Raw genomic sequence first — 27,647 nt, forward strand, 5'->3', positions numbered from 1 at the left:
TCTGTTCATGACAATACAACGTTCTGACCGGAAGCTTGTGTTACATAGCAACAGTATCCACGGTAGGCGTGACCTCGCGACGTCAGTAGGAACCAAGCATTGAACTACGTTGAGGACAAGGAAGTATTCCTGCTATCGTCGGCACTCAAGAAGATTGGACGAACGGATATAGATGGTATTGTCCTAAATACTTCCTATTGTACCAGTATGCTAAGTGGGATGTTTTGTGGTGTTATATGACAAGTAGAATGGCGACGGTGATTAACGATGTTGCGCTGAAAATATGTCTCAGATGAATAAATATGATAGTCACAGCTGCATTCTTATCAGTGGGTAAACATGTGCATGTATTTGATAGTAGCTTTTTGACTGAAATTCAAACATACTCAACGAGATACTCAACGATAGAAATAATGAGGCGATATGGCGGTTAACGTTATTTACATAGCAACGTGAGTACAGTCGAACCCCAGTGTCTTGAACTCGGTTGAGACGAATTCTCGGTTATGTCGAACTCATCTCTCGGTCCCTGCCGATTTCCTTATATTTATCATTATTTTTACCCTGATGTCTCGAACTAGATTTGTCGAAATCCCGGCTGTGTCGAACTCATGTTAAGGCCCCCCAAAGCCCTAATAAGAACAGATTTACCCATTTGTCTCGAAATGTATCTGTGTTTCTGCTATAGTGTACATGTAATACCTGGAACCATCCTCTGACGGCGAACCCTCATCAACAATGGATGACGCATTCCTTTCTACAGAAATACTAACAAACACCTCTTAAAATATTAATGTCAATTTCTTGTTTCATTAATTTTGTGTTATTTTGCTTTATGTGGTACCTCTGATGACATTCATCGGTTTCACGTGCTCGTGATAGCCAATTTACAAATCGTCCCCTACCCTTCCAACTTAATGTGTGTCAAACTATATAAACACACCTTGGACATGCTTCACATCGGATGTTCCTCCCACTGTACTGTGAGTGAGTGAGTGAGTGAGTATGGTTTTACGCCGCTTTTAGCAATATTTCAGCAATATCACGGCGGGGGACACCAGAAATGGGCTTCACACATTGAACCCATGTGGGGATTCGAACCCGGGTCTTTTGCGTGACGAGCGGACGCTTTAACCACTAGGCTACCCCACCGCCCCACTGTACTGTGACATTAATATGTTGTGATATAACTGGACTACAGCTCACCCACACTCACTCTAGTGCTACAAGCGGGGTAACTCACTCACCCACCAACCTACCCACTCACTCCCCCATCCAAACCCCCCACACACACACTCACTCACTCACCCAACCACCCACCCATTCACTAAATCACCCATCCACCCACTCACTCACTCATTCACCCAAATACTTACTCACTCACTCACCCAACCATCCACCAATTCACTCACTCACCCAACCACCAACCCACCAATTCACCCACTCACTTACTCACCCAACAACCCACCAACTGACTCACTCACCCAACCAATGATGACTCATTCACCCAAATGCCTACTCACTCACTCATTCGCCCTACCACCCACCAATTCACCCACTCACTCACCAACCCAACCACCCACCCACCAACTCACTCACTCACTCACTCACTCACCCAATCATCCACCAATTCACTCACTCACTCACCCAACCACCAACCCACCAATTCACCCACTCACTTACTCACCCAACCACCCACCAATTCACTCACTCACTCACTCACCAACCCAGCGAGCCTAACCACCCGATCCCGTTAGTCGCCTCTTACGAGGATCTTCACGGGTTGGTTGCTTTATGACAACAGAAGCAGTGTAAATATATAGTCAGTTTTCGCTTCATTTATGTTAGACATTCTGAATATATTACCTACAATGAGAGGTGAATAGTGTCCTTCCCACATGTGGCGCTTTACACAAATTCCAAATCACGTTTAGACCCTAAGGTGAGCGACAAGGAACATTTTAACAGTGCAGCCAACAAATGAAACTTTAGGTTGTTGTATTCGCACCCACGCACAAGCCCACTTCAGCTGATGCAACATTCCTGAGGAGGGGGAACCTGGGGTTTTGTTAAATGCAGACTATGTTCGCGATCACTTTCCGCAATTTCTGGAGACAATTACGTAAAAACCGGAAACTATCATAATCTCAACCATTTAGCGATGACAGTTTAAGACAGCTGTTTGCTATCGTATTTTAACAATTAAACCTTCCCCGGGTTTAAGTTCTAACTGATGTAGATTTACTTTATCACCGGGTTTATATTTTCCAGAGTGTATGTTTTCTGTGGTGATAGATATCTCTCCATGACTCTGGCCGTTCAACCCTTCGGTGTAATTATCTCTCGACGTTTCATGTCCGAAATTGATCGTGACAAGGTAGGTCTGTCCTCCCACTACGGAACGAATGTATGAAAATATTTTGTCATGTACGATTCCGTACTCAAAGCCGCCATATTGGAAACACGGTTGATCTCTTAAGGCAGCCAATTTCCGGTACAGCTTCAGGGGAGACAACTCTGATGAAGTTTGATGCTGAAATACAAATTATAGGAAATGATATAAAATATCAATCTTCAGTGTCTGAGAATGTCTCGATTACTCGACACATTAATTGTGTATTCATAGTTTTCGTCCATTGGAGCCTTGTAAATTTACAGGGTTACACACAGTACATGATCTAGACTACCAGTTACCAGATTTCGAATTTTGTGACAGCCACGGTGGCCCAGTGTGTTAGATTCTATGTGCTGGCAGCTTGGTGCCTCACTCTGAACGTGTGGGTTCAAATCCCGGATTGGTCTCAACCTCTAAAACCTCTACTTAAATAAGAAAGTGTAATTAAAAATATAAATGTAACATACGTTGTTCGTAGTCTCGTATTGTTCGCAGTCTCAATCTGTTACAGTTCGGGATAAATGAGTGGATGTGCTATTACAATTGATTTCCTACATGGCATGTGTGTAAGTTGACGAGTTAAATTACGAGTAAGTGGTTAAAGCGCTTGCTCGTCACGCTGAAGACCCGGGTTCGATTTCCCTCATGGGTACAATGTGTAAAACCCATTTCTGGTTTCCCCCGCCGTGATATTGCTGGAATATTGCTAAAAGCGGCGTAAAACTAAACTTACACAGTCACTCGCAATTACTCGAATTTTACATCAGTTGGTCTTCAAATATTATTTTTGTCTGGTACATATACAACTAATGACCTAATGAGATCGAGTTCTGTAGACTGGCGTGATCCTTAGCACGATTTCTAGATTAGATTTCTGGTTCATATCCTGGTTTACTTGGTGCGACTTTAGCATGGATAACGATACAATATAGTGTACTATTACACTAAAACAGTCCCATCTTAACCAGCCCATTTATTTTAATATTAACTTGTTGTTATTTCTCAACAGTTAATGAGAAACCGTGTATGGATTTTCCATGATATATCACGGCATGGAACTCAAAACTTGGCACATAAGCACCCATGTGGAAATCAGAACAAGGTCTTTGGCGTGCCGCACGAACGCTAGGCGAACCAGTAGGGTTTTGAATAAAAGCGACAAATAAAACCCTTTCCACATTCATAAGAAATCTCTGCCAAAAGCAGAGTCGATTATACATTTGTGACTATATCATGAGCAGATATTTGTTTCAGCAGTATTACAGCTGTACGATGTTGTTTGTAAGCAAATCGAGTCTGGATGAGACAAGCCAGTGATTGTCACCATGCGATACAATGACAGAGCATGTGTTTATGAATCACTATGAAATGGTGATGATTCACCGAAAAGGTGAGCGTATCCTGCCACAACGGTAGCACCCGTCATAAACATATGCAAAGTCTAGTCAATTGTGCACCTAAAATAATTCGGGAACGTATGGTACAAGTCAAAGTAGGGAATTGCATCGGACTTCATTTTAGTGATTGAAATCATGTTCCAAATCTATTGCTTTCACGTTCTTTGTTCTTTTGTACCTCATTTGCCATTGAAACGTGTCACATTTTCAAATTTATGTGTGTTAAAAAGCAACTACATTCAAATGAATGTAAAATGTAAATTTAGATACGAATGAACCTTGAAAGGACCTGGATCTTTAATATCAAGTATTTGAATAATTTCCCAGAACTTCACAGCCAGAACATCTCACTGTCCTTCATAAATAGGCCATTTTATACATTGTACTCTGTACCAATGTATTGTATAACTAGACATACTACTGTTTAAGAGTCGAAGGTTATCACTAAACGTCCATGGGGTCATACAGGAAGTGACATTCGTTGAATCCAGTCACACAGACATTGAACTGACCTCCACATTCTCATATAATGACTTCTCGCTGACCGGTAGCCAGGGCAAGCGACCGGATGTGAACCCGCCATGTTTCCCGCCATTCCATTGCATTGGTGTCCGCGATGGGTCGCGACTGTACTTCCGGAAATATTCCTTTGGTGAAAACAAACAAAATATCTGAAAATGTTGTTTGTTGACTCTGCTAGAATTATGTGCAACGTTTACACCAGAACCAGTCTAATCATTGTACTAAATTAATTACACATTGATGTTTACAAACTCATGGCGATTGTTCATAGCACTGCTCTCAGCATGTGTCTGTAACCGCTGTGACTGGAACACCTACAATGCAATAGAGGCGGTGGGGTATCCTAGTGATTAAAGCGTTCGCCCGTCACTACGATGACCCGGGTTCGATTCCCCACATGGGTTCAAAGTGTGAAGCCCATTTCTGGTGACCCCCGCCGTGATATTGCTGGAATATTGCTAAAAGCAGCGTCACTCACTCACTCACTCACCCACCCACCCATTCACTCACTCACTCACTCACTCACTCACTCACTCACTCACTCACTCACTCACTCACTCACTCACTCACTCACCCACCCATCCACCCACCCACTCACTTACTCACTCACTCACTCACTCCACTGCAGTAACCTGTAATGGTCCGCCATACTTGACGTAAGTGACGACTAAAGGGATCGGTTGGTCAGACTCGCTGACTGTTTCCCGCCATCGTATCCAGTCGATGCTCATGATGTAAGTCACTGGAGTGTTTGGTCCAGATTTGACTATTTACAGACCGCTGGAAATTGGCTGAGTGCGGCGTTAAACAACAAACAAACCTGTGATGTAATACATGTACAACATGGTGGTGGGTCCGCCACATGTTGATATTTGGATGAATTCTCACCTGTCCAGACTGATGCCCTTTTGAAACTTCATCTTTTAGTATCGCTATGATCTGAATGATCTTGGAAGCTTCCGACATGCCCGTTACTCACCGAGGTGCGAGTTTGACGACATAGAACGGGATGTATAAATTACCTGACCGCTAGAATTTTTGGCCGGAAGAAGGGGAGGTGGGGGTGATTTTAATGGAGGTAGGGGGGTCATCAATATTGTATTTTGTACACATGTACTGGGGGTGTCAGCAATTTTGTACATTATAATATACTATCCCAAGAAAGAAACCCATAGGCGTTTTGTATTTTTAAAAATCTATTAATTACCTATTGTGTTCAAACAATCGTCAAAATATGTAACAAATGTGTTAACAACATGATTTTAGACAATTGCACAAGTCAAAAATCGACTTTACCTGAAATGTTGATTTTGATGAGATTGCTTACAAGGATTAAAAACGCATCGCCACAACGCAACACAAATCACCTTCCAGTTGAAATTGTGCAGCAAAAGCATGCGCTGTCTGGCTATAAAAATCCAGATTACTTTCGGAAATCGGCATTCGTTTTGAAGGAGTTTCAAGGTCAAATCACTATGCCACGTCTTGACGCTGCGACAAGGAACATCACCTTTGAAAGAATGCACGCTGGAGATTATCAATCTTCTGTTGCCAGGCGTCTGAATGTTAGTCTGAGCACGATATCATGGCTTGCAGCTCGTTACAGCCAAACAGGTGTAACAAATGACCCTCCCCGTACAGACAGACCTCCAGTCACCACTGCAAGATCGGTACATCCGGGTACTACATTTGCGTGATCGTACTGCCACGGATGAGAGCACAGCAGCCAGGGTGCCTGGACTTCGGACCGTGCTACGTCGTCACAATCGCGCTCAACGTCTCCGTTATCTAAAATTATCCAGTTGGTTGTAGAGACATTTGCTTCTTCTAAAGTGATGTAAAAATTCATGCACTAAAGTCTATTTGTGGACGAGTTATACATGTTTGAAAATGCAACATTTTCGCAACAGATTTTTGGTCTATGCGTTTCTTTTGGGGGATAGTATCTATAAAAAATAAGCTTCAACATTATGGGAAGGGGGGGGGTGGTGTCATTGATATTGTACATGACATGCAGAGGGGTTACTTTCTATGTACATTGAATTTAGGGGGGGCGGGGCGGGTTAGTGTCATTCACATTGTACAAGCTTCTTCATAAAACTTAACATCACCCCCTAGCCATAAATTATAAACGGTAACCGACGAAACAACGTTAGGTTTGGAATGAGTCACAGTTGTATATTAATGCAGTGTCCCTTGCACATCTTTATGGCTAACCTCGCCTTGGCCTTTAGCTTGAAGATCTTGACCCTGGTCGAAAGGTACCCGGACATCCGACATCCCCAGCTCTTCTCCATAGTATGTTGTGGGTGTACCCGGTAACGTCAGCAACATCATGTTGACAGCGTTCACAAAATCTTTACCCATCTTGCTGGCGATACGGGGATTGTCATGGTTACCGACCTTGATGAACATATTAAAACACTTATAAATATTCAGTGATCGGGTTACATTAGATTCTTAGTAGGGGGCCGCCTTGAGATAGATAACGCTGTAGTGACAACCAAAATTCAATTCACATAAATGAATGCACTCTTCTTTACCCAATTGTTTCGTTATTTGGTTTGACTAATAATTAAGGTCAAGAACACTTTCTATTCTGTAGGGCACAAAAATGTCTGTGAAGTTGAATACGTTTACTTAGCTGCTGATGAAACTGAACAAGAACAATATTTGAGGTGTAACAAAAGAGACCGAAAAACGTTTATATTATCATAAGAAATTATATCTACTTAAGACATGGTCGTTGTACAATTCAGGCAATGTCTTATTCTGCCCATCCGATGGCCCAAAATGTCATCGAGCTTGACATGTTTGCACGTTTGTCTTTAACCGCCGTACTAAACATTATTTAAGCAACTAACGTCGACCCGTACACAGTCGAGACTATTGAAATACGTACACCTTGTACATGTTAAAATATACGTGATCGAGTAATGGAATGCCAATGGTGTACTAACCACAAAGTTCGGCCACTGGCCTTGTGAAAGATGGCCGAGCTCCCTGTCAACATAATGTCGAATACATCGACCTCCGCATGACCTGTTGACCCGCAGAAGGTCAAAGTTGAAGGGCATATCGGCACCGAAGGTGTAGTATTGGTTCCTTTTTGAAACGTCATTGTCGAAGAGTGTCTCCACAACCAGGTACCTGGAGGACATAATACTTATTATACTTATATAGTCTCTGTGACAAAACCTACAGCTGTAAGACGTGAAGATCCGAGTTAGAATTGATCTTCAGTTCTCCATGCTTGTCGTAAGAGGCGACTAACGGGATCGGGTGATCAGACTCGCTGACTTGACACATGGCACCGTATCCCAATTGCGCAGAACTATGCTCATGCTGTCTACCGCTGGATTGTCTGGTCCAGTCTCGAATACTTACAGACTGCCGTCATATAGCTGGAATATTGCTGAGTGTGGCGTAAAATTAATATAAACTCACTCACTCAACTTCAGCTGTACTTTTGTTCATATCTCACTCTCAGCCGTGTGAAACTGGTGTAACGTAAGTCACAACCTATTTATTTATATAAGTGATTCCATTTTTACATAAGTTATAATAATATACTAGTATGAGAATAACAGCATGTTTCGAAATGTTGAACCAGTATGCTGACGTCACGCTTTACTTATTGGAGTTCATTTTTAGCAAGGAATTCACTTGCCATTTTGGATCCGAATCTCACATTTTCACAGAAACCTATTTTGACTTTGGGTAAACGACCACGTCTTAATGGTCATAAAGCATTGCTTCATATGAGTATAGCTTTAAACCGAACTCACTCACTCACTTGCCAACAACAACTTATAATCAGTTTTATACCTGAATGTCGCTTATCAACACAACAGGTTCAAAACGTCAATTACAATTTGAGATAGAAATATTTTCAGGACTGTTTACATCTAAACACGTCTAGACTAAATTATGCGTTTGTTTGTTTGTTTGTTTGTTTGTTTGTTTGTTTGTTTGTTCAACGCCTCACTCAGCAATGTCACAGCTGCATGGCGGTTGTCTGTAAATGAATTAGTCTGGACCAGACAATCCATTGACTGACATAGTGAGATACGATAAACGACCTTGTGTTTATGAATCACTACCAAATAGTGATGATACCAGGTGTTTATGAATCACTACCAAATAGTGATGATACCAGGTGTTTATGAATCACTACCAAATAGTGATGACACCAGGTGTTCGCGAAAAGGTGAGCATAACCTACTACATCGGTGGCAAGAAAAGATTCGTCATACTGACCAACAATTTGGTCACTCGCACGTCCAATATATCACCTTGCCTTTCCATCCCGAGCCTCGTATTCATTCAAAACGTCCCGCCATCGTCTCACAGCGCCACCTATTTCCGGCAAGTCAAATGTGTAGTCGTGTCGCAGAGAGTACCAGTTATCCTAAAAAATGCATCAGACATTACTTCATTATCTAAACGTTTGAGCTGTTCAGGTAATTGGCGGAAGGCACATTTTGTTTACAAAGTCAATGTGTCAATGACGATTTGCATTTGGAGCCACATGACTCATTCTAACAAGCACATTTAGGCTATAAAAGCAAATATATTGATACCAATCAGCAATTTTATATTACGAGAACATAACTGACGAGCAAAAGAAAGTACACAGGTGTAAATGTTGTTGCAATCCCAAATATGCGTTCTAACTAATAAAATTATTGAAAAACATTGATTGTATAGAACGCAACCATCTTGTTTCATTTGCCAAAATGCAACCAAAAACATTTGTACGTGTTTTGCACGAATGTTTGCAAAATTGTGATTATTGTCCCATGCACCAGCACTTTTCTGACAGAGAGTATAATACCTGTTTGTCGTGAAGACTGAACAATCACTTGACAGAAATCTCACGAGGAAATGCCAAGATTGACTTCGGCGCAACGAGAACGGGCCAAAGGAATGACACAAATGGGTGCTTTCAACAGGGATATTGCAAGGACATTGGGTTGCACAAGACAAACCATAATTCGGTTGTTTAACCGTTTCAGTACGACAGGCCAGACATGTGATCGACCCAGAAGTGGACGTTCCAGAGTCACAGCACCCCAAGAGGATCGCTATCTGTGGGTTATTCACCTACGCAACTGGATGTTGACGGTGACGTCATCAGCAGCCACATCATTGGGTCATCGCGTAAGCCGATTCACAGTGACAAAGACGACTTCGTCCTGCTGGCATGTATGGGTTTACCGCCCGCTGCGTGGAATGGCCTTGACCTTCCAGCATCGTAGGAACCGTCTGCAGTGATCATCACTACATCGCTGTTTATTGTTACAATGTCATTTTGATAATAAAACACGTGAATTGCAGGGTGTGCTTCAACATACATTTTCCATTTCATCAAAAAGGTTTTGTTATTTTTATCTTATTGGAAGAAACACAACCTGTGCACTTTCTTTGCACATCAGTTTATTTTATTGAATGACACATTTTAGGTTGTTGTTGTTCTTTATGGTGGTGGGTTTTCTTCCATTGGCATGGAGAATCATTGTTACAGGTTGGAGGACGCGGAGAAGGTGGTATCTATGCCAGCTTGATCTTTCAGGAGGCAGCTGATTTGATGTGACAGTTTTTGCCAATGTAGGGGATGGATATCTTGATGGGGGCTAAATCTTGTTTACCCAGGTCTTTTGGTAGGGGTGACAGGGTGGCAGCGATGGTTCTGTTGGACTATTTGGGATGGAAAGTGGTTGCGTTCTACGAAGACTTTCTTTGAGGTGTTCTGATTTCATCACCCATCTCAACAACCAACATCCCCGCATCAAGTTCACCATGGAAACCGAGCAGAACCAGCAACTACTGCTCCTTGACGTCCTTGTGTCCCTGCACCTCCAGCAACCAACTCCAGACCACTGTATACAGAAAACCCACCCATACGGATCAGTATATCCACTACAACTCCAATCATCCACCTAAAGTTAAGACCGGCATCATCTCCACACTAACAAGAAGGGCCAAGAACATCTGCTCAACTAAACTACAAGAAGAAATCGAACACCTCAAGAAAGTCTTCGTAGAACGCAACCACTTTCCATCCCAAATAGTCAACAGAACCATCTCTGCCACCCCTGTCACCCCTACCAAAAGACCCAAACAAGATTTAGCCCCCATCAAGATATCCATCCCTACATTGGCAAACCGTCACATCAAATCAGCTGCCTCCTGAAAGATCAAGCTGGCATAGATACCACCTTCTCCGCGTCCTCCAACCTTAACAACATTCTCCATGCCAATGGGGAAAACCCACCACCATAAAGAACAACAACCCAAGATGTGTCATCTACAAAATAAACTGTGATTGTGGGCAAAGCTACATAGGCGAAACTTCCCGACCCATCAACACCCGAGTGAAAGAACATCAGACCTCTGTTACCAATTCCGACAGCAAATCAGCCATTTCCGACCACATCAAAGCAAGCCCCAATCATCAAATAGAGTGGTCTGACATCACCATTCTCTCTAACAAACAAACAGACTTCACTAAACGCAAGCTCACCGAAGCCATCCACATCAAACGCCAAAAGCCCACCATCAACCGAGACCAAGGATACTTCCATTCCATCCGCTTATGATGCACTCATCCACCAAGCCCAATCCACTGTATAAACTCACTGCTGTATAAACATGTCATTATCATTTGTACATCATTGGCTTCTACGCCTGTACTTTGTCTACTCTCTGGCTTCATCAGCCTTCTGCCTGAAGTCAGTTATGTTAATTATGTTGTTTTCTTTGTCGCATTGTCACATCCAGTATATATACTTCCCTCTTCATGTCCCATTATGCTTTGACAACGGTACAAGAATCTGTATCGAAACGTCGCACTCACGAATAAAAAGAAGTTGTTATCCATAAAGTTTGTTCTATATTGCGTTTGTTTGTTTGTTTGTTTTGTTCAACGCCTCACTCAGCAATGTCACAGCTGCATGACGGTTGTCTGTAAATGAATTAGTCTGGACCAGACAATCCATTGATTGACATAGTGAGATACGATAAACGACCTTGTGTTTATGAATCACTACCAAATAGTGATGATACCAGGTGTTTCATGAATCACTACCAAACAGTGATGATACCAGGTGTTTATGAATCACTACCAAATAGTGATGATATCAGGTGTTTATGAATCACTACCAAATAGTGATGATACCAGGTGTTTATGAATCACTACCAAATAGTGATGATGGTCTTCGTAGAACGCAACCACTTTCCATCCCAAATAGTCAACAGAACCATCTCTGCCACCCCGTCACCCCTACCAAAAGACCCAAACAAGATTTAGCCCCCATCAAGATATCCATCCCCTACATTGGCAAACCGTCACATCAAATCAGCCGCCTCCTGAAAGATCAAGCTGGCATAGATACCACCTTCTCCGCGTCCTCCAACCTTGCAACAACATTCTCCATGCCAATGGAAGAAAACCTACCACCATAAAGAACAACAACCCAAAATGTGTCATCTACAAAATAAACTGTGATTGTGGGCAGAGCTACATAGGCGAAACTTCCTGACCCATCAACACCCGAGTGAAAGAACATCAGACCTCTGTTACCAATTCCGACAGCAAATCAGCCATTTCCGACCACATCAAAGCAAGCCCCAATCATCAAATAGAGTGGTCTGACACACTCCATTCTTTCTAACAAACAAACAGACTTCACTCAAACGTAAGCTCACCGAAGCCATCCACATCAAACGCCAAAAGCCCACCATCAACCGAGACCAAGGATACTTCATTCCATCCGCTTATGATGCACTCCATCCACCAAGCCCAATCCACTGCATAAACTCACCGCTGTATAAAACATGTCATTATCATTTTGTACATCATTGGCTTCTACGCCTGTCCTTTTGTCTACTCTCCTCTCTGGCTTCATCAGCCTTCTTGCCTAGTCAGTTATGTTAATTATGTTGTTTTCTTTGTCGCATTGTCACATCCAGTATATATATACACTTCTTCATGTCCCATTATGCTTGACAACGGTACAAGAATCTGTATCGAAACGTCGCACTCACGAATAAAAAGAAGTTGTTATCCATAAAGTTTGTTCTATATTGCGTTTGTTTGTTTGTTTGTTTGTTTGTTCAACGCCTCACTCAGCAATGTCACAGCTGCATGACGGTTGTCTGTTGTAAATGAATTAGTCTGGACCAGACAATCCATTGATTGACATAGTGAGATACGATAAACGACCTTGTGTTTATGAATCACTACCAAATAGTGATGATACCAGGTGTTTATGAATCACTACCAGAATAGTGATGATACCAGGTGTTTATGAATCACTACCAAATAGTGATGATACCAGGTGTTTATGAATCACTACCAAATAGTGATGATACCAGATGTTTATGAATCACTACCAAATAGTGATGATACTAGGTGTTTATGAATCACTACCAAATAGTGATGATACCAGGTGTTTATGAATCACTACCAAATAGTGATGATACCAAGGTGTTCAAGTGAAAAGGTGAGCGTAACCTTCTACATCGGTGGCAAGAAAAGATTCGTCATACTGACCAACAATTTGGTCACTCGCACGTCCAATATATCACCTTGCCTTTCCATCCCGAGCCTCGTATTCATTCAAAACGTCCCGCCATCGTCTCACAGCGCCACCTATTTCCGGCAAGTCAAATGTGTAGTCGTGTCGCAGAGAGTACCAGTTATCCTAAAAAATGCATCAGACATTACTTCATTATCTAAACGTTTGAGCTGTTCAGGTAATTGGCGGTAGGCACATTTTGTTTACAAAGTCAATGTGTCAATGACGATTTGCATTTGGAACCAAATGACTTATTCTAACAAGCAACTTTAGGCTATAAAATCAAATAAATTGAATGTTAACATACGATGTCTGAGATACCAAGCAGCAATTTTATATTACGAGAACATATTTCAGTTAGCATTTTAAAATTGAACCATGAAGAAGTATTCATATTTATACACAATGTCAATAGCTTATATGTTCAATTGGAAATCAATATGATAAATTCAAGTGGGAGGTATAGCTTCGTGTAGTTCTCAGTATATAACTCTACAGAGCGGTGTTAAGTGGCTGTACTGAAATAAAAACGCCAGTAAGTAGACCAGAAGCTATTGACGCATTCACAAGATATCGCATAAACTCTGACACATCCTTCAATGTTGTCTGACATTGACTCTCATGTTAAATCATAATGTTATTTCCAAAATGACCTGCGTGCGGTAAAGTTCATTCAAGATCCTAAGTCACATATAAGTTGTTTGACATTGACTGATTACACACCTCTCCGCCAGTATCTCCAGAAGGAGGTTGTTTCAAAGAGAGATCCTACAATCAGAGGAACTCTGCTCTCAAGCTACGATCCTCCTTTACATTTACTCATTCTCAACATCTCTCCGTCAGTATCTCCAGAAGTAGGTTCTTTTGGTCAAGAGGTGACCGTAGGCCTCAAACGCCAGTTGCGTCCAGAAGGTGGTTGGTAGAGCCCCTCACCTTCTCAACGCCAGTATCTCCAGAAGGTGGTTCGTTCAAAGAGAGATCCTCTGTCTCAAACAGCTTTTGGATTACATAAACCCACTCACCTTCTCTACGCCAGTATCTCCAGAAGGTCAAAGAGAGATCTTCTGTCTCAAACAGCGTTCACCTTCTCTAAGTATCTCCAGAGGTGGTTCGAGATCCTCTGTCTCAAACAGGTTTTGTATTGCATCCACTCTCCAGAAGGTGGTTCGAGAATCCTCTGTCTCAAACCTGTATCATACGAAACCCATCTACGCCTCGACTCAGCCAGAACCTCAGCACATTCTGAAGGTATACCATTTAGAGAAGTATATGAGTACACAATGCCATTTAGAAAGCGGTCAAATGAAACATATGTTATATTTGGGATTACACTTAAAAGTAAAGTATCACTTCTAGCACTATTGTCCCATCCGGGATTGGAACCAAACCTCCAAGAGTCAGGTACCTAATCGCCAGCCCACAAAGTCATCCATGCCTGTGATTAAGTGCCTGACTCGTGTCACAAATAAAACCAGTATTTGGGATCAGTCTAGGGACGTTACACTTCCACTTGTGCAGTGCCTGCAATTGTAACTCCCCGGTGATACGAGTGAGTGAGTGAATTAGGTTTAACTCCGCTTTGAAAAGTGTCTCATTTATGAACAGGAAACCCCATGTATGTCCCAGTTGTACATCTCATTTTGTGAACCCCTGAGCACGGAAGTGGTACTGACAAACCCACAAACACAATAAGGCCAAAGCTGGATTCGAACCATAAACAAATGTCTGATGCGCAACTCTTTACATTGAGATACAGAGCCACCAACGATTTCCACAGTGGTTTCTAGATGATACAAGGACCAAAAGGGTGCTAATTATGGGATTAAGGGTGCACCATACATCCATCTCTTCCACCAGTTGAGCACATCTCCAGTTGAGGTCCGGCTGCTTCACCATGAAGGCGTGGTAGTATAGCTCTCCTCGGACGCTGTCCAGCATCCACGCCGAACCACGGAATAGACTCAACTGGAATATACGTGTGTTGGCATTTACGTTATTTCTGGACACAGAGGATGGAGTAGTTAGTATGTGATGAGCTAAAAGATGATAATTAATGAGTGCTGAAAATACGTATAATCACACTAATATTTACATGAATTTTGTGATGAATCACATTGATAATTTGGGGTCAGGAGAAGCGAACAGAATTACATGTTTAAGTCCATTAATTTTGAGTGTGTCGTTTAACACCAAAGTCAGTAATACATAATCCGGGCCCCATTCCTCAAAGCGATCGTTAACCCAAGGCGATCGTAACTCCCATACTTTAACATAGACTTACGACAGTCGTAGCACTACGATCGCTTTGAGGAACGAGACCCAGGGCCTAGATTTTCGAAGCTCTTTTAGAGCTAAGATAGTCGTAAGTTAATGTTAATGCATGGCACTAACGACTATCTTAGCGCTAAGACAGCTTCGAAAATCTAGGCCCAGGTCTGGACCAGACAATCCAGTGACTGAGCATCAATCTACGAAAGTGGGATAGGGTGACAAGCATCAGCCAAGTGAGCCTGACCATCCGATATCGTTTGTCGTCATTTTAGGTCATTATGAGAACGTGTATATTGTTACAAATAAATCCATTTTTATCACTCCTATTAATAAATTTATGAATAATGTTCAAACATCAATCATCTAAACAATATTGTTTGATGGTAGAGTTGTTATTTCTATTACGTCCCTGTGTAATTCATAATAAAAATCTGCACCCAAATATTTTCCTTCAACGGTATTTATGCCCCTTTGTCTCTACCGGAAGGCATAACCGTCAAAAGAGGGCGTTGTTGCCATACCCGGATGTCAACATATTTCTGTTGCTGCATGTGGAGAAGCTAAGGAACTATGTATCAGTTTGATTTTTTGTTTTTGTAGTTTGTTTTTAACTACTGACTGACTATTCAAGCTATGTGATGGTGACAGTGTTGACTATTATCCGGGTGTGATGTCACAGTCAGCCAAGACACTGATTCTGACCAAAAAATCCATTCACTCGTCCTTTACAACACAGGCTGCACAGTGGCAATTCGGCCTGGAATCGCCAAAGGGTTTGTATCAGTAGCATTTTAGAGCACACGGTGAAGATGTGCATGATTTTATTCCGCTTTAAGCAATATTTGAGCTAAATCACAACACGGCCACTTCCTTTACTGCACCCATGTGGAGAATCGAACCAAGGGTTTTTGTCTGACGAGCTTACTCCTGTTCCACAAGTCTGCAAGCTAACTCACAATGAGAGATACAGGGCCACTTCCCTTACTGCACCCATGTGAAGAATCGAACCAAGGGTTTTTTGTCTGACGAGCTTACTCTGTTCCACAAGTCTGCAAGCTAACTCACAATGAGAGATACAGGGCCACTTCCCTTACTGCACCCATGTGAAGAATCGAACCAAGGATTTTTGTCTGACGAGCTTACTCTGTTCCACAAGTCTGCAAGCTTACTCACAATGAGAGATACAGGGCCACTTCCCTTACTGCACCCATGTGAAGAATCGAACCAAGGAGGTTTTTGTCTGACGAGCTTACTCTGTTCCACAAGTCTGCAAGCTAAATCACAATGGGAGTCACAAGGCCAGTTCACACACTGCACCCATGTGGAGAATCGAACCAAGGGTTTCTTGCCTATGCTTACTCTGTTCTACAAGTTTGCCCCACAGTCCCTAAAATCACCAACGTATATAGCTCCATATATCACCACCTACCCAGTTGTTGGGGGGTTCCCCTGGGCGTGTCCAAACGTAGTAGTCCTTGTATGGTGCCACGCCCTGTCGGCTCAGTTGAAACCACGGGTGCAGGTCACTGGAGTGGTTTGGCACAAAATCCAAAATTACTTTGATCCCTACAACGTGAAACAGTTAAATAATGTAAAAAATCAATTTTTCAGTGGAATCCCAACGAGGGTGATTCTAATAAGGACGACCAGGCTGGAATTCACCAGGTCTTCAGTAACCCATGCTTGTCGTTAGAGCGACTGAACGGATCGGGTGGTCAGGCTCGCTAACTTGGTGGATTATCATCATATCCCAATTGCGTAGATCAATGCTGATGATAACAGTCACTGGATTATCTGGTCCAGACTCGAAAATTTACAGACCCAGTTCATTTAGCTGAAAAGTGATGAGTGCAGAGTTAAACAAGCAAACTTATAGGAACAAATTGATGGGTCCACAAACTGCGGGAAATACTTCAATGCGCTTCTTTCGAGATAAAACTGGTCAATTCAAATTGCGTTTAAAATAGTTATAACTGACTGTTTAATGTTATGTATTAATTGTATAATGCGTCTTCGTGATTGCCAGATATAGGATCGTGTTTGAAGTCGTCGGGATGTTTTCAGACTGAGTCTGTGACCACGTGAGTGAGTGAATTCGGTTTTATGCCGCGTTTAGCAATATTCCAGCAATATCACGGCGTGACGAGCCAGCACTTTAACGGCTAGGCTACCCAACGGCCCATGTGGCCACATGACATCATTTACCTTGCAGGTGAGCTTCAGGATTTCATTTCGATGACAAGAAAGTTTGTCCTTAGCCTCAAAGCAACTGAAAAACTCAGTCAACTACAGTACATACACAGCTAGTAACAGTTTTTGTGAGTGAACGAGTATTATATTCTAGACGTAATCTATTCTGCCATGTTTGAATTGTAAAGCAGAGCAAACATACGTGCGGCCGTTGTGCAATATATATCCGGTATGCATCACCACATGTCGTGAATATGAACTAGGATACCTGCATTTGTATTTGATGAGAGGAGTGTAATGTTTCACTCGAACGCCGGCTTATCCTGTAAAATTCAGATTGGAGCTTGATGTATTATAGCAGGCACAGGTGTTGCAGGTGCCCTCTCAACTTCAAACGGGTAACGTAGGCGCCCCCTGAGATAATTATAACGGGTAATGTAGTTAGCTATAACGAGTAATGTGACGCCCCCGAGGTAGTTATAACGGGTTATGAAGGCTCCCTCTGAGGTGGTTTTAACGGGTAATGTGGGCGCCTCCTGAGATATTTATAATGGGTAATGGGTAAATTAACTGGTTGAAACCTGCGTGTCTATTTTATCAACAATTGGATCACTAGATGAGATCTTGAGAGATCTTTCACTAGATCATGTGACTACTGATCAATGTTACCAAGGACACAATTGTCAGTGGAGACTTGATTCAGCATAAGCAAGCTGCCACAGTAGTGTTGACAATTATCAATGGTTGCCCACTTTGGTTCTCCAGCATATACTGTTGTTCTTCTGTTTGGACAACTGTTCATATTACCGTATATCCTCAGGCAAAGATTGAACAGGTTAATGCAGACGCCGTACATGATTGATATCATGTGATAGACAAAATGGGTAATTCAGACGACCCTCTCTGATAGATATAACGAGTAATTCAGACGCCCTCGGTGAAAGATGTAACGGGTAGTTCAGACGCCCTCTGTGATAAATATAACGGGTACTTCAGACGCCCAGTGTGAAAGATATAACGAGTAATTCAAACGCCCTCTGTGATAGATAAAACGGGTAATTTAGACGCCCTCTGTGATAGATTTACGAGTAATTCAAACGCCCTCTGTGATAAATAAAACGGGTAATTCAGACGCCCTCTGTGATAGATATACGGGTATTTCAGACGCCCTCTGTGATAGATATAACGGGTAGTGCAGATGCCTTCTGTGATAGATATAACGAGCAGGTCAGACGCCCTCGGTGATAGATATAACGGGTAGTTCAGATGGCCCATGTCATAGATATAACAGGTAATTCAGACGCCCTCTGTAATACATATAAGGGTACTTCAGACGCCTCTGTGACAGATATTACTGGTAGTTCAAACGCCTCTGTGATAGATATAACGGGTAATTCAGATACCCCCTGTGTCAGATATAACGGGTAGTTCAGACGCCTCTGTCATAGATACAATGGGTACTTCAGACGCCTCTGTGACAGATATAACGGGTAATTCAGACGCCCTCGGTGATAGATATATCGAATAATTCAGACGCCCTCTGTGAAAGATATAACGAGTAATTCAGACGCCCTCTGTGATAGATATAAAAGGTAACTGAGTGAGTGAGTGAGTTTAGTTTTACGCCACACTTAGCAATATTCCAGGTATATGGCGGTGGTCTGTAAATAATCGAGTCTGGACCAGACAATCAAGAGATCAACAACATGAGCATCGATCTGCGCAATTGGGAACCGATGACATGTGTCAACCATGTCAGCAAGCCTGACCCCCGGATCCCGTTAGTCGCCTCTTACGACAAGCATGGTTTACTGAAGGCCAATATTCTAACCCGGACCTTCACGGTTTGGGTAAATCAGACGAGTCTGTGATAGACATAACGGGTAGTTCAGACGCCCTCTGTGATAGGTATATCGGTATTTCAGACGCCTCTGTCATAGATATAATGGGTAATTCAGACGCGTCTGTGACAGATATAACGGGTAATTCAGACGCCCTCTGTGATAGACATAACGGGTAATTCAGACGCCCTCTGTCATAGATATAACGGGTACTTCAGACGCTTTCTGTGATAGATATAACAGTTAATTCAGAATTCCTCTGTGATAGATATATCGGGTACAAATTACGGGTACTTCCCACGTCCTCTGAAGGAGTATCGTTGTAGGTCACAATACAAATAAGGGCGGTGGGGTAGCCCAGTGGTTCAAGCGTTCGCTCGTCACGCAGAAGACCCGGGTTCGATTCCCCACATGGGTTTATTGTGTGAAGTCCATTTCTGGTGTTTCCGATATTGCTGGAATATTACTAAATGCGGTGTAAAACCCAACTCACTCACTCACAATACAGACATAATTGTCTCACACATATGCGTGATCGTAATTAATCATTGTGAAGAGTTAACTCATACTGATAGAGTTCTTTATGTAACTGTAAGAGTGCCCTTAGGTTAGTGCATGATGTTGTCATGCATAATTTGAAGAAAAGGAAACAAAACTGAAATAATGCCAGTCTGCTCCTGCCAGCGTTCATCAGATGTCTGACCATGGTCTCCCGACATGAAAGTTTGTAGCGAACAAGGCAAATTGTCTGGTAAGATCACAAATGACATTATCATTCTATGTAAGCATCGCTTTATTAATGGAATATGATATAAGTGGTATATCAAATAGAGACAAGTGAATAGTCGATTTGGTCACTGAAGAAGAAAATCTGCCCAACCGGTTATTGGCACTGACAACTTTTGGCTTGACTGCGAAACCTGAAGACCCCAAAATCCGAGAGATGCATTTGTAGTTCAGGCAAATCTATCACCGAAACCCTCAACTATTGGCCATAATTCTTGACACAATCAAGGAAGGTCTTTGCATATTTTCCTTGACCTCTCAAACATTGACCCACATCCTTGACACAATCAATGAAAGGATTATGCATATTTTCTATGTTTTCGGTCTCCGCTGGGTATAATCCCATAAAGGCCACTGTTTGCTCATGTAATTAATAGTGTAAGACACGAAACTTAAAAAACATGTACCCTACGATAAAACGTGTCCCCTATAACTGTGTAATACAGCGGGAAGCGAGGTGTCCTTTCAACGATAACACACGTGGCGAAATATCAACGCCATGATAGTACACACTAACATACTCTACGATGATGCTATAGCGTGCAGGAGTGTCCTACTTACTTTATTGTTCACATTTACATGTCTGACAACTGGTTCAGTCATACATGAATATACTTGGCCAGTGATTTGAAATTGCGAGCAGAGGTATCTGCCGTAGGTGGTGAAGTGAATTGAATACAGGTGATCAGCTGACAGTGTTTGGACCTTCCAGTGTACTAGTCGACAGGGGTGTCTAGTATTCATTGTTTGATTATTGTATCACTAGGTCAAACACACAGAGATCGGTCTTGTTAAACAAAGGATCGAAGCTCGGCGACTACCAACAGTAGTATGTGTTACCTAACGGGACACGAGTCGTTTACAAAGCCAGAACACGCTGTCCAAAACAGCGTCCCTATGTAGTGCAAGAAATCCCGCGTGAGTTGCCAGATATCACAAAGGCCTGCATATAATGGTCTCAATACGACAAAATCATGTGGTTGATAGAATGAACAACGTTCCACGAAATTGGGGTAGAGTTGCAATGTGTTGTCCAAGGGGGCTCCTTTCAGGAAGCAACCAAGGTTTACTTTAACTTCCGTTCTTTAACATTGCACTCAGGTTATCTTAGTGACTTACGACCACCGTAGTGCTTTGTGAAATTAGGCCCGGGTCTTACACAACCAACCAATCCCATTTCTAGTTAACTTAAGTGTTGGTTACTCGGTACAAACTGCCCCCTAAATTTCACCATCAGGATAATGATGTGAAATTCGTAATAAGTGCTTTCATTGTTTATTGGTTCTGTAGTAAATGTCCCAGCTGCATCGCGGTCGCCTCAACAAATCGAATAAAAGTCGAGTCTTAGTGATCAATATTATGAGCATCCGTCCGTGTCGTCATGCCCGACTGTGATCGCCCGATTCGCTTAGTCGCTTGTCACGATCTGTGCTTTATTGTGTAAACATGTGAACAAAATATACATGTGCCACACTTTAAATATCACCTTATTTTTCAAAGTGTCTGTCTACAGAACTATCAGTTTTGACTAGTCCATTAACGTAATGAATAACATCCTTTGCTTTAGTGTTCACTCAACCATATAATTTTGTATAATGAACTGTCTGACAAATGAGGGGGCACCATCGATTTGGGTCAAAATATAATCCTGTTTACTCAGCTGTGAAAGGTTCCCCGGTAGGGGGCGGTGGGGTAGCCTAGGGGTTAAAGCGTTGGCTCGTCACGCCGAAGACCCGGGTTCGAATCCCTACATGGGTACAATGTGTGAAGCCCATTTCTGGTGTCCCCCGCCGTGATGTTGCTGGAATATTGCTAAGAGCGGCGTAAAACCAAACTCAGTCAGTCAGTCCCCGGTAGGATTATATAGAAATGTGACGGTGAACCCCCCAGCGTCTGACAGTCAGGTTTTGTTGTATACTTATAAGTGCTGACCTACTGATCGAATTTAAGAGTAGAGCTTGAGGGTGTAGTTTGTGTACGTGTACTTGAGGCTTTATTTGCTTTTCGACTTCAGTTGCAAAATTGTATGCTTAAACCTAAGATTTCCCCCAAAAGTGTTTTTGCGCAAAGCAATTACTTTTTGTTATTGAACAGTGGCAAACAATATTGTACAACTTATTTCTAGGACGATATCCTTTTCTTCCATAAGAGTTTCCACCATTCTCCAGAAATGAATAAACAGGAGAAATACACAGTGGGCTCGTCGGCGGATATTAGGGTCATGAACATTGACCATGCTTATATATTGACCAGATAGATGCACAATAGGGGATAGTGAGTGTGGGGGTTGTGTTTATATTGACCAGATAGATTCACAATAGGGGTTAGTGAGTGTGGGGGTTGTGTTTATATTGACCAGACGGATTCACAATAGGGGCTATTGAGTTTGGGGGTTATGTTTATATTGACCAGACAGATTCACAATAGGGGATAGTGAGTTTGGGGGTTATGTTTATATTGACCAGATAGATGCACAATAGGGGATAGTGAGTGTGGGGGTTGTGTTTATATTGACCAGAGGGATTCACAATAGCGGATAGTGAGTGTGGGGGTTGTGTTTATATTGACCAGATAGATTCACAATAGGGGTTAGTGAGTGTGGGGGTTGTGTTTGGCGCTGCGCTGAGTTTCCTTTATATCATGACGAGTCTGTTTAATGAAGGAGTGAGTGAGATTAGTTTTACGCCGCTTTAAGCAATATTCAAGCAATATCACGGCGGGGGACACCAGAAATGGGATTCACACATTGTACCCATGTGGGGAATCGAACCCGGGACTTCGGCGTGACGAGCTAACGCTTTAACCACTAGGCTACCCCACCGTCCCTTGATGAAGGACGAAAGCCCAAAGTGATGAAAACGCTGCGTCATAATCAGGGAGAAGCTTGATCCAAACACGATCACAGGTTTGCGGTGAATTTATTAGCACAGCGAGTTAAATCTCTGAGACACCTCACTATAAGGAATAGGTAATTGTCAAGTTTCCCATATGGATATGGAAGTTGACCAATGCTTACCCCTGTCATGTGCTGCTGAAATGAGATTGTCGAAGTCCTCCAGGGTTCCGAAAGTCGGGTCGATGTCAGTGTAGTTTGAAATATCATAGCCGAAGTCTCGCATTGGAGACCGGAAGATAGGACTCAGCCATATTGCCCTTACGTTGAGAGACCGGATGTAGTCCAAACGCTGTGTGATGCCTGAGAAAATAGAAATTACAGCTTACGTGTGCTGCATATAACTGGAATATTGCTGAGTGCGGCGTAAAACTTAACTCACTCACATGCCTAGAGTGAAACGTTAGCAAGACGTCCCAGAATTAACCATCAGCTGAAAACAATGCATCGCCCAGGTAACTTCGGCTGTTACGGTTACAGACAAAGGTAAAGGCTGTATGAATTACGTTTCAATATGTGATTGCGTAACATGTGCTAACTGCAAACTGCAAACCAGACGCACTGTCACTGTAACGGTGGACAGGGTTAGCGGGTTAAATTTTTAAAAATTAAATACATATTTGTAGGGGTGTCACGATACATAAGTTTTATGAATCGATACGTATCACGATACCTATCTTCGCGGCATTATTGCGCAAATATGGTTACATTTTGAACATTAATATTTCATATTTTATAGTTGTCCACGAAAAGATCACCATTTTTGATTCTAAGAGATTAAAAAGATCTTATTTCCCATCTTTGTGGATGAAAAATAATCATTTATAACTTTCATAACATCAAAAAAATTGATACAATTGCAAAATGTAAACGATACATAAACATATTTAAACCGATACTTTCAAAACTAAATATCGATACAGTTTTGAATGTATCGATAATTGTATCGTCTTAAAAAAAAGTATCGGTGCATCAATGTATCGATGTATCGTGGCATCCCCATATATTTGTTTTGTCGTCTTTTAAAATTAAAAAGGATTGCAAAATCAATTGAAACTGTATGTGTTCATACAAACATGCCTGAAATAATTAAAATACCCAGCTATGGTACCAATAAATCTAGCCCAATGAGGATTGAGTGATTGAATCTAAAAGGGCCACCCACCTCTTAAGTCACCCACACCATCTCCATCCGAGTCTTGGAAGGACCGTGGGTAGATCTGATAGACGATGGTTGTCTGCCACCATGATAGGGAAGGGGGAGTATGTTCCGCCACCCTCTCGTCCCAGGGGCTCATCCACGCCAGGACAGCGAGTAAGGGCAGCAAAAAGACTACTATTTTCTGTCTGTTGGCGAAGAGCTTGTGGCTGTGTGCTGGGTGGTTGATGGAGGATATGTCGTAACTGCCAAAATGGATGGTTTATCGTTTTACGCCGCACTCAGCAATATTCCAGCTATATGACAGCGGTCTGTAAATAATCGAGTTTGGACCAGACAATCCAGTGATCAACAGCATGAGCATCGATCTGCGCAATTGGGAACCAATGACATGATCAACCAAGTCAGCAAGCCTGACCACCCGATCCCATTAGTCGCCTCTTACGAAAGCATGGGTTGAGGTCCATTCTAACCTGGATCTTCACAGGTGCCAACGTAGAAAAACAGCAAATACCATAAAATATGTCAATTATATTTTGAACCTTCTAAACAACTAAATACAAATATACAATGAAGTAATTATTTTAAATAAATATTTTGGATAGATTGTTATAACATGACCTGTGAAGGGGATGTTCGTAGAACTTCTATATGGCTGTGATTAGTACTAAGGTCTGTGGACGATTGTGTGGTTAAATCGTTCGCTCGTCACGCCGAATTGCCGGGTTTGACTTCCTACATGGGTATAATAATGTATGAAGTCCTTTTCTGCCGTCCCCCGGAATATTGCGGTGTAAAACTAAACTCATTCACTCATTATGATCTGATTTTAATGAAATTATGCATAGATGTTTCAGTTTTTTAACATAAACTTCATATTTTTCGTTGCCCTACGCTTCTCAATTAACTGTCAGTGCTTTTGCCTGGTAAAAGTCCCACATGATCCAAAACTTACCAATTTCAGCAAACAGTAACACAATTGCGTGTTTTCAGTCTCATAACACGCACAAGTAATATAGTTATTTTTATCATAAACATAATTAAGAATAATTTATGCTTTAAATGTTGGTGATGTTTTAAGTCCTGAATACGAAACAGCCCAATACAGCAATTTTGAACAAATTCGCTTGCCTAATACAGAAAAGATTTGGGCAATGATAAGTAAGTATCTCTCAACATTGAGTGCGGACTTTTATGCGAGTAATATCTCCAAGTTTCCGGGAATAATTTTGTCAGAGAGACATGTTATGTTTGTTATTAAAAAACATAAACCCAAAATGGCGTCACCAATGTTTTCCCTTAACCACGCAAAACCTGCATCAGAAGAGGGGGTCTTGGTGTTGGTTGTCCATATTGGTTGTAACCAATAATAATTAATAATAGTGCGTTATCCACGCTCAGAACCACTACCATTATATATACAAAGCAGAAAATTACAATGTAGGTGCATGTACATATCTATGTGTATATAGCAAAGAGTCTTGATGGAAAGAGCTGCTTGTTACCGTTCCACAAGACATATGATTTAGGTGGGGCTGGTGTAGTCACGTACATATCTAGGATAAGCGTTCGCTTCCGACAGCTAAGATCTGGGTTCGATTCCCCAGCTGGACGCTGTAGTACTACAGGCAGATGCCACTGAATCAATAGAATCAGCAAAATCTTCAACCATTTGTTAAACCACCCCACCCACCCGACAAACACCAAAGCCCATCATCCCTTGGTTGATGCAAACTACCGTGTCTCAGGGATGCAGGATCATTTACACCAGCTACTAAGCAATACATGCGACTGTATATACGTTGTACCCGATCAGAACTACCACCGCGCGTTCGCCAACTGACGTCTTGACAATAACTTCAAACACGCCAATATTCTTCACCCACAAACAGTGCAGCTATAATGAAATATTCTATGTGAACCTACCTCGCGTTCGTCCCCGTGAGTCCTCTGCGCTTCATAGTCGACTCTTCATCCTTAGTCGATTACCTGTTGCCGAGTGTCAACATACAAAACCTGTATGCCTATCCTGTATGCTTATAGAAAAGCGCGAGGTCGTCTTTTTATAGACTGAACCACCGAGTCAACCGGCTTGTAGAACAGTTGAAAATGCAATGGAATATCAATTTAATTATTCAATGCACTTCATGCGAACATGCAGGTCACATGGCACAATGACCTGATTTGTTTGAGAAAAATAGATAACAGGCGTAGCGTGCTGAATGCATTGCAGTAATAGAGGATATTTATACGATCATGTCAACGACATCGACCACTGTGACTCCCTCTACACAAATACAATGAGTCAGACCACCCGTTACCAGCCTACCCGGGTTAGAATTGATCTTCAGTAACGCATGCTTGTTGTAAGAGGCGACTAACCGGATCGGGTGGTCAGGCTCGCTGACTTAGTTGACACATGTCATCATATCCCAATAGTGTAGATCGATGCTCATGATGTTGATCACTGGAGTGTCAGGTTCAGACTCGATTATTTACAGACCGCCGCCATATAGCTGGAATATTGCAGAGTGCGGCGTAAACCTAAACTCACTCACTCACGTTACCAGCCTCTTACGACACACATGTTCCAGTTCGGGATTTTACAGTATTTATGAAACCCAGTTCTGAGACCCAGTTCATTTTTTCTGAATATCCAGTGCCCTATACATGAATATGTGTAATAAATAATACATAATAATCATGTTTAATAGTCAGCAACGTGCAATAAAACTATAAACACTGTGGCATGTCGACCCAGGCATTCGTAACCATACATTAAATTGCTTTTACATAACCATACATCCAACTAGCCATAGAGATGCTGGGATCGATTACACGGGGATAACACACGTACTCACGTTACAGTTATGACAAAATCATGGGCATGAGTGAACGACATTACGCAGGACGAGTATGATGAATATCAGTTGACAAAAAACATAAATCGCCAATAACAGGATTTTTCAGCACGTGACACGTACATCTAATCATCTATTTTGGTCACAGCTGTTTCGTATGAAATTATATGTCGCCAAAAATTGATATATTTTATTATGATTAATAATCTTTGAGTTTCAACATGTATTTCGGCTTTCAATTATATATATTTTTATTATATCTGATTCATGCCTCGTCACCTATATGATGGGCGGCTTAATATGACGGTGTAAACGATTGAATTTCCCTTTTTCCGTGACACTGTCTGTGTCCCAGAATTCCGAAGGGGAGCCATCGAAGCAGGTAGCGACCATTGGTTGGCTTGTTGTTTAACGCCGCTCTCAGCAATATTCCAGCTACATGGTGGCGGTCTGTAAATAATCGAATCTGGACCAGACAATCCAGTGATCAACAACAAGAGCAGCAATCTACGCTATTGAGATACGATGGCATGTGCCAACCAAGACATCGAGTCTGGCCACTTGATCCCGTTAGTCGCCTCTTACGACAAGCACGAGCTACTGAAGACCAAATCTAACCCGGATCTCCACGGGTTACAGGCAGTAGAAGGTTCGGTAAGACATCGTCTTATTACCTAATATGTTTAGATAAATATTCGGGAAATGATTGTCCATAAAAGTTGAGTGATTGTGTGTAATATTCTTCCGATA

General features: G+C 42.0%; 1 protein-coding gene across 1 annotated transcript; it reads right to left on the minus strand.

Moving 5' to 3' along the window:
- Positions 1 to 1,794: 1,794 nt before the first annotated feature.
- LOC124272127 (maltase A3-like) lies at positions 1,795 to 26,117 on the minus strand. Its single transcript, XM_046707604.1, has 14 exons — positions 25,963 to 26,117; positions 24,043 to 24,281; positions 23,001 to 23,180; positions 16,597 to 16,733; positions 14,736 to 14,861; positions 14,095 to 14,138; positions 13,981 to 14,048; positions 13,204 to 13,208; positions 12,912 to 13,022; positions 8,610 to 8,725; positions 7,275 to 7,464; positions 6,532 to 6,717; positions 4,305 to 4,439; positions 1,795 to 2,533 (listed from the first exon to the last, which is right to left on the minus strand). The coding sequence occupies exons 1-14, from the start codon at positions 25,995 to 25,997 to the stop codon at positions 2,186 to 2,188; spliced, it is 1,920 nt and encodes a 639-aa protein (XP_046563560.1). The 5' UTR covers positions 25,998 to 26,117; the 3' UTR covers positions 1,795 to 2,185.
- Positions 26,118 to 27,647: the final 1,530 nt, after the last annotated feature.

This window comes from Haliotis rubra, unplaced genomic scaffold (assembly GCF_003918875.1).
Source record: "Haliotis rubra isolate DU_JTF1 unplaced genomic scaffold, ASM391887v1 Scf1, whole genome shotgun sequence".
NCBI lineage: Eukaryota > Metazoa > Mollusca > Gastropoda > Lepetellida > Haliotidae > Haliotis > Haliotis rubra.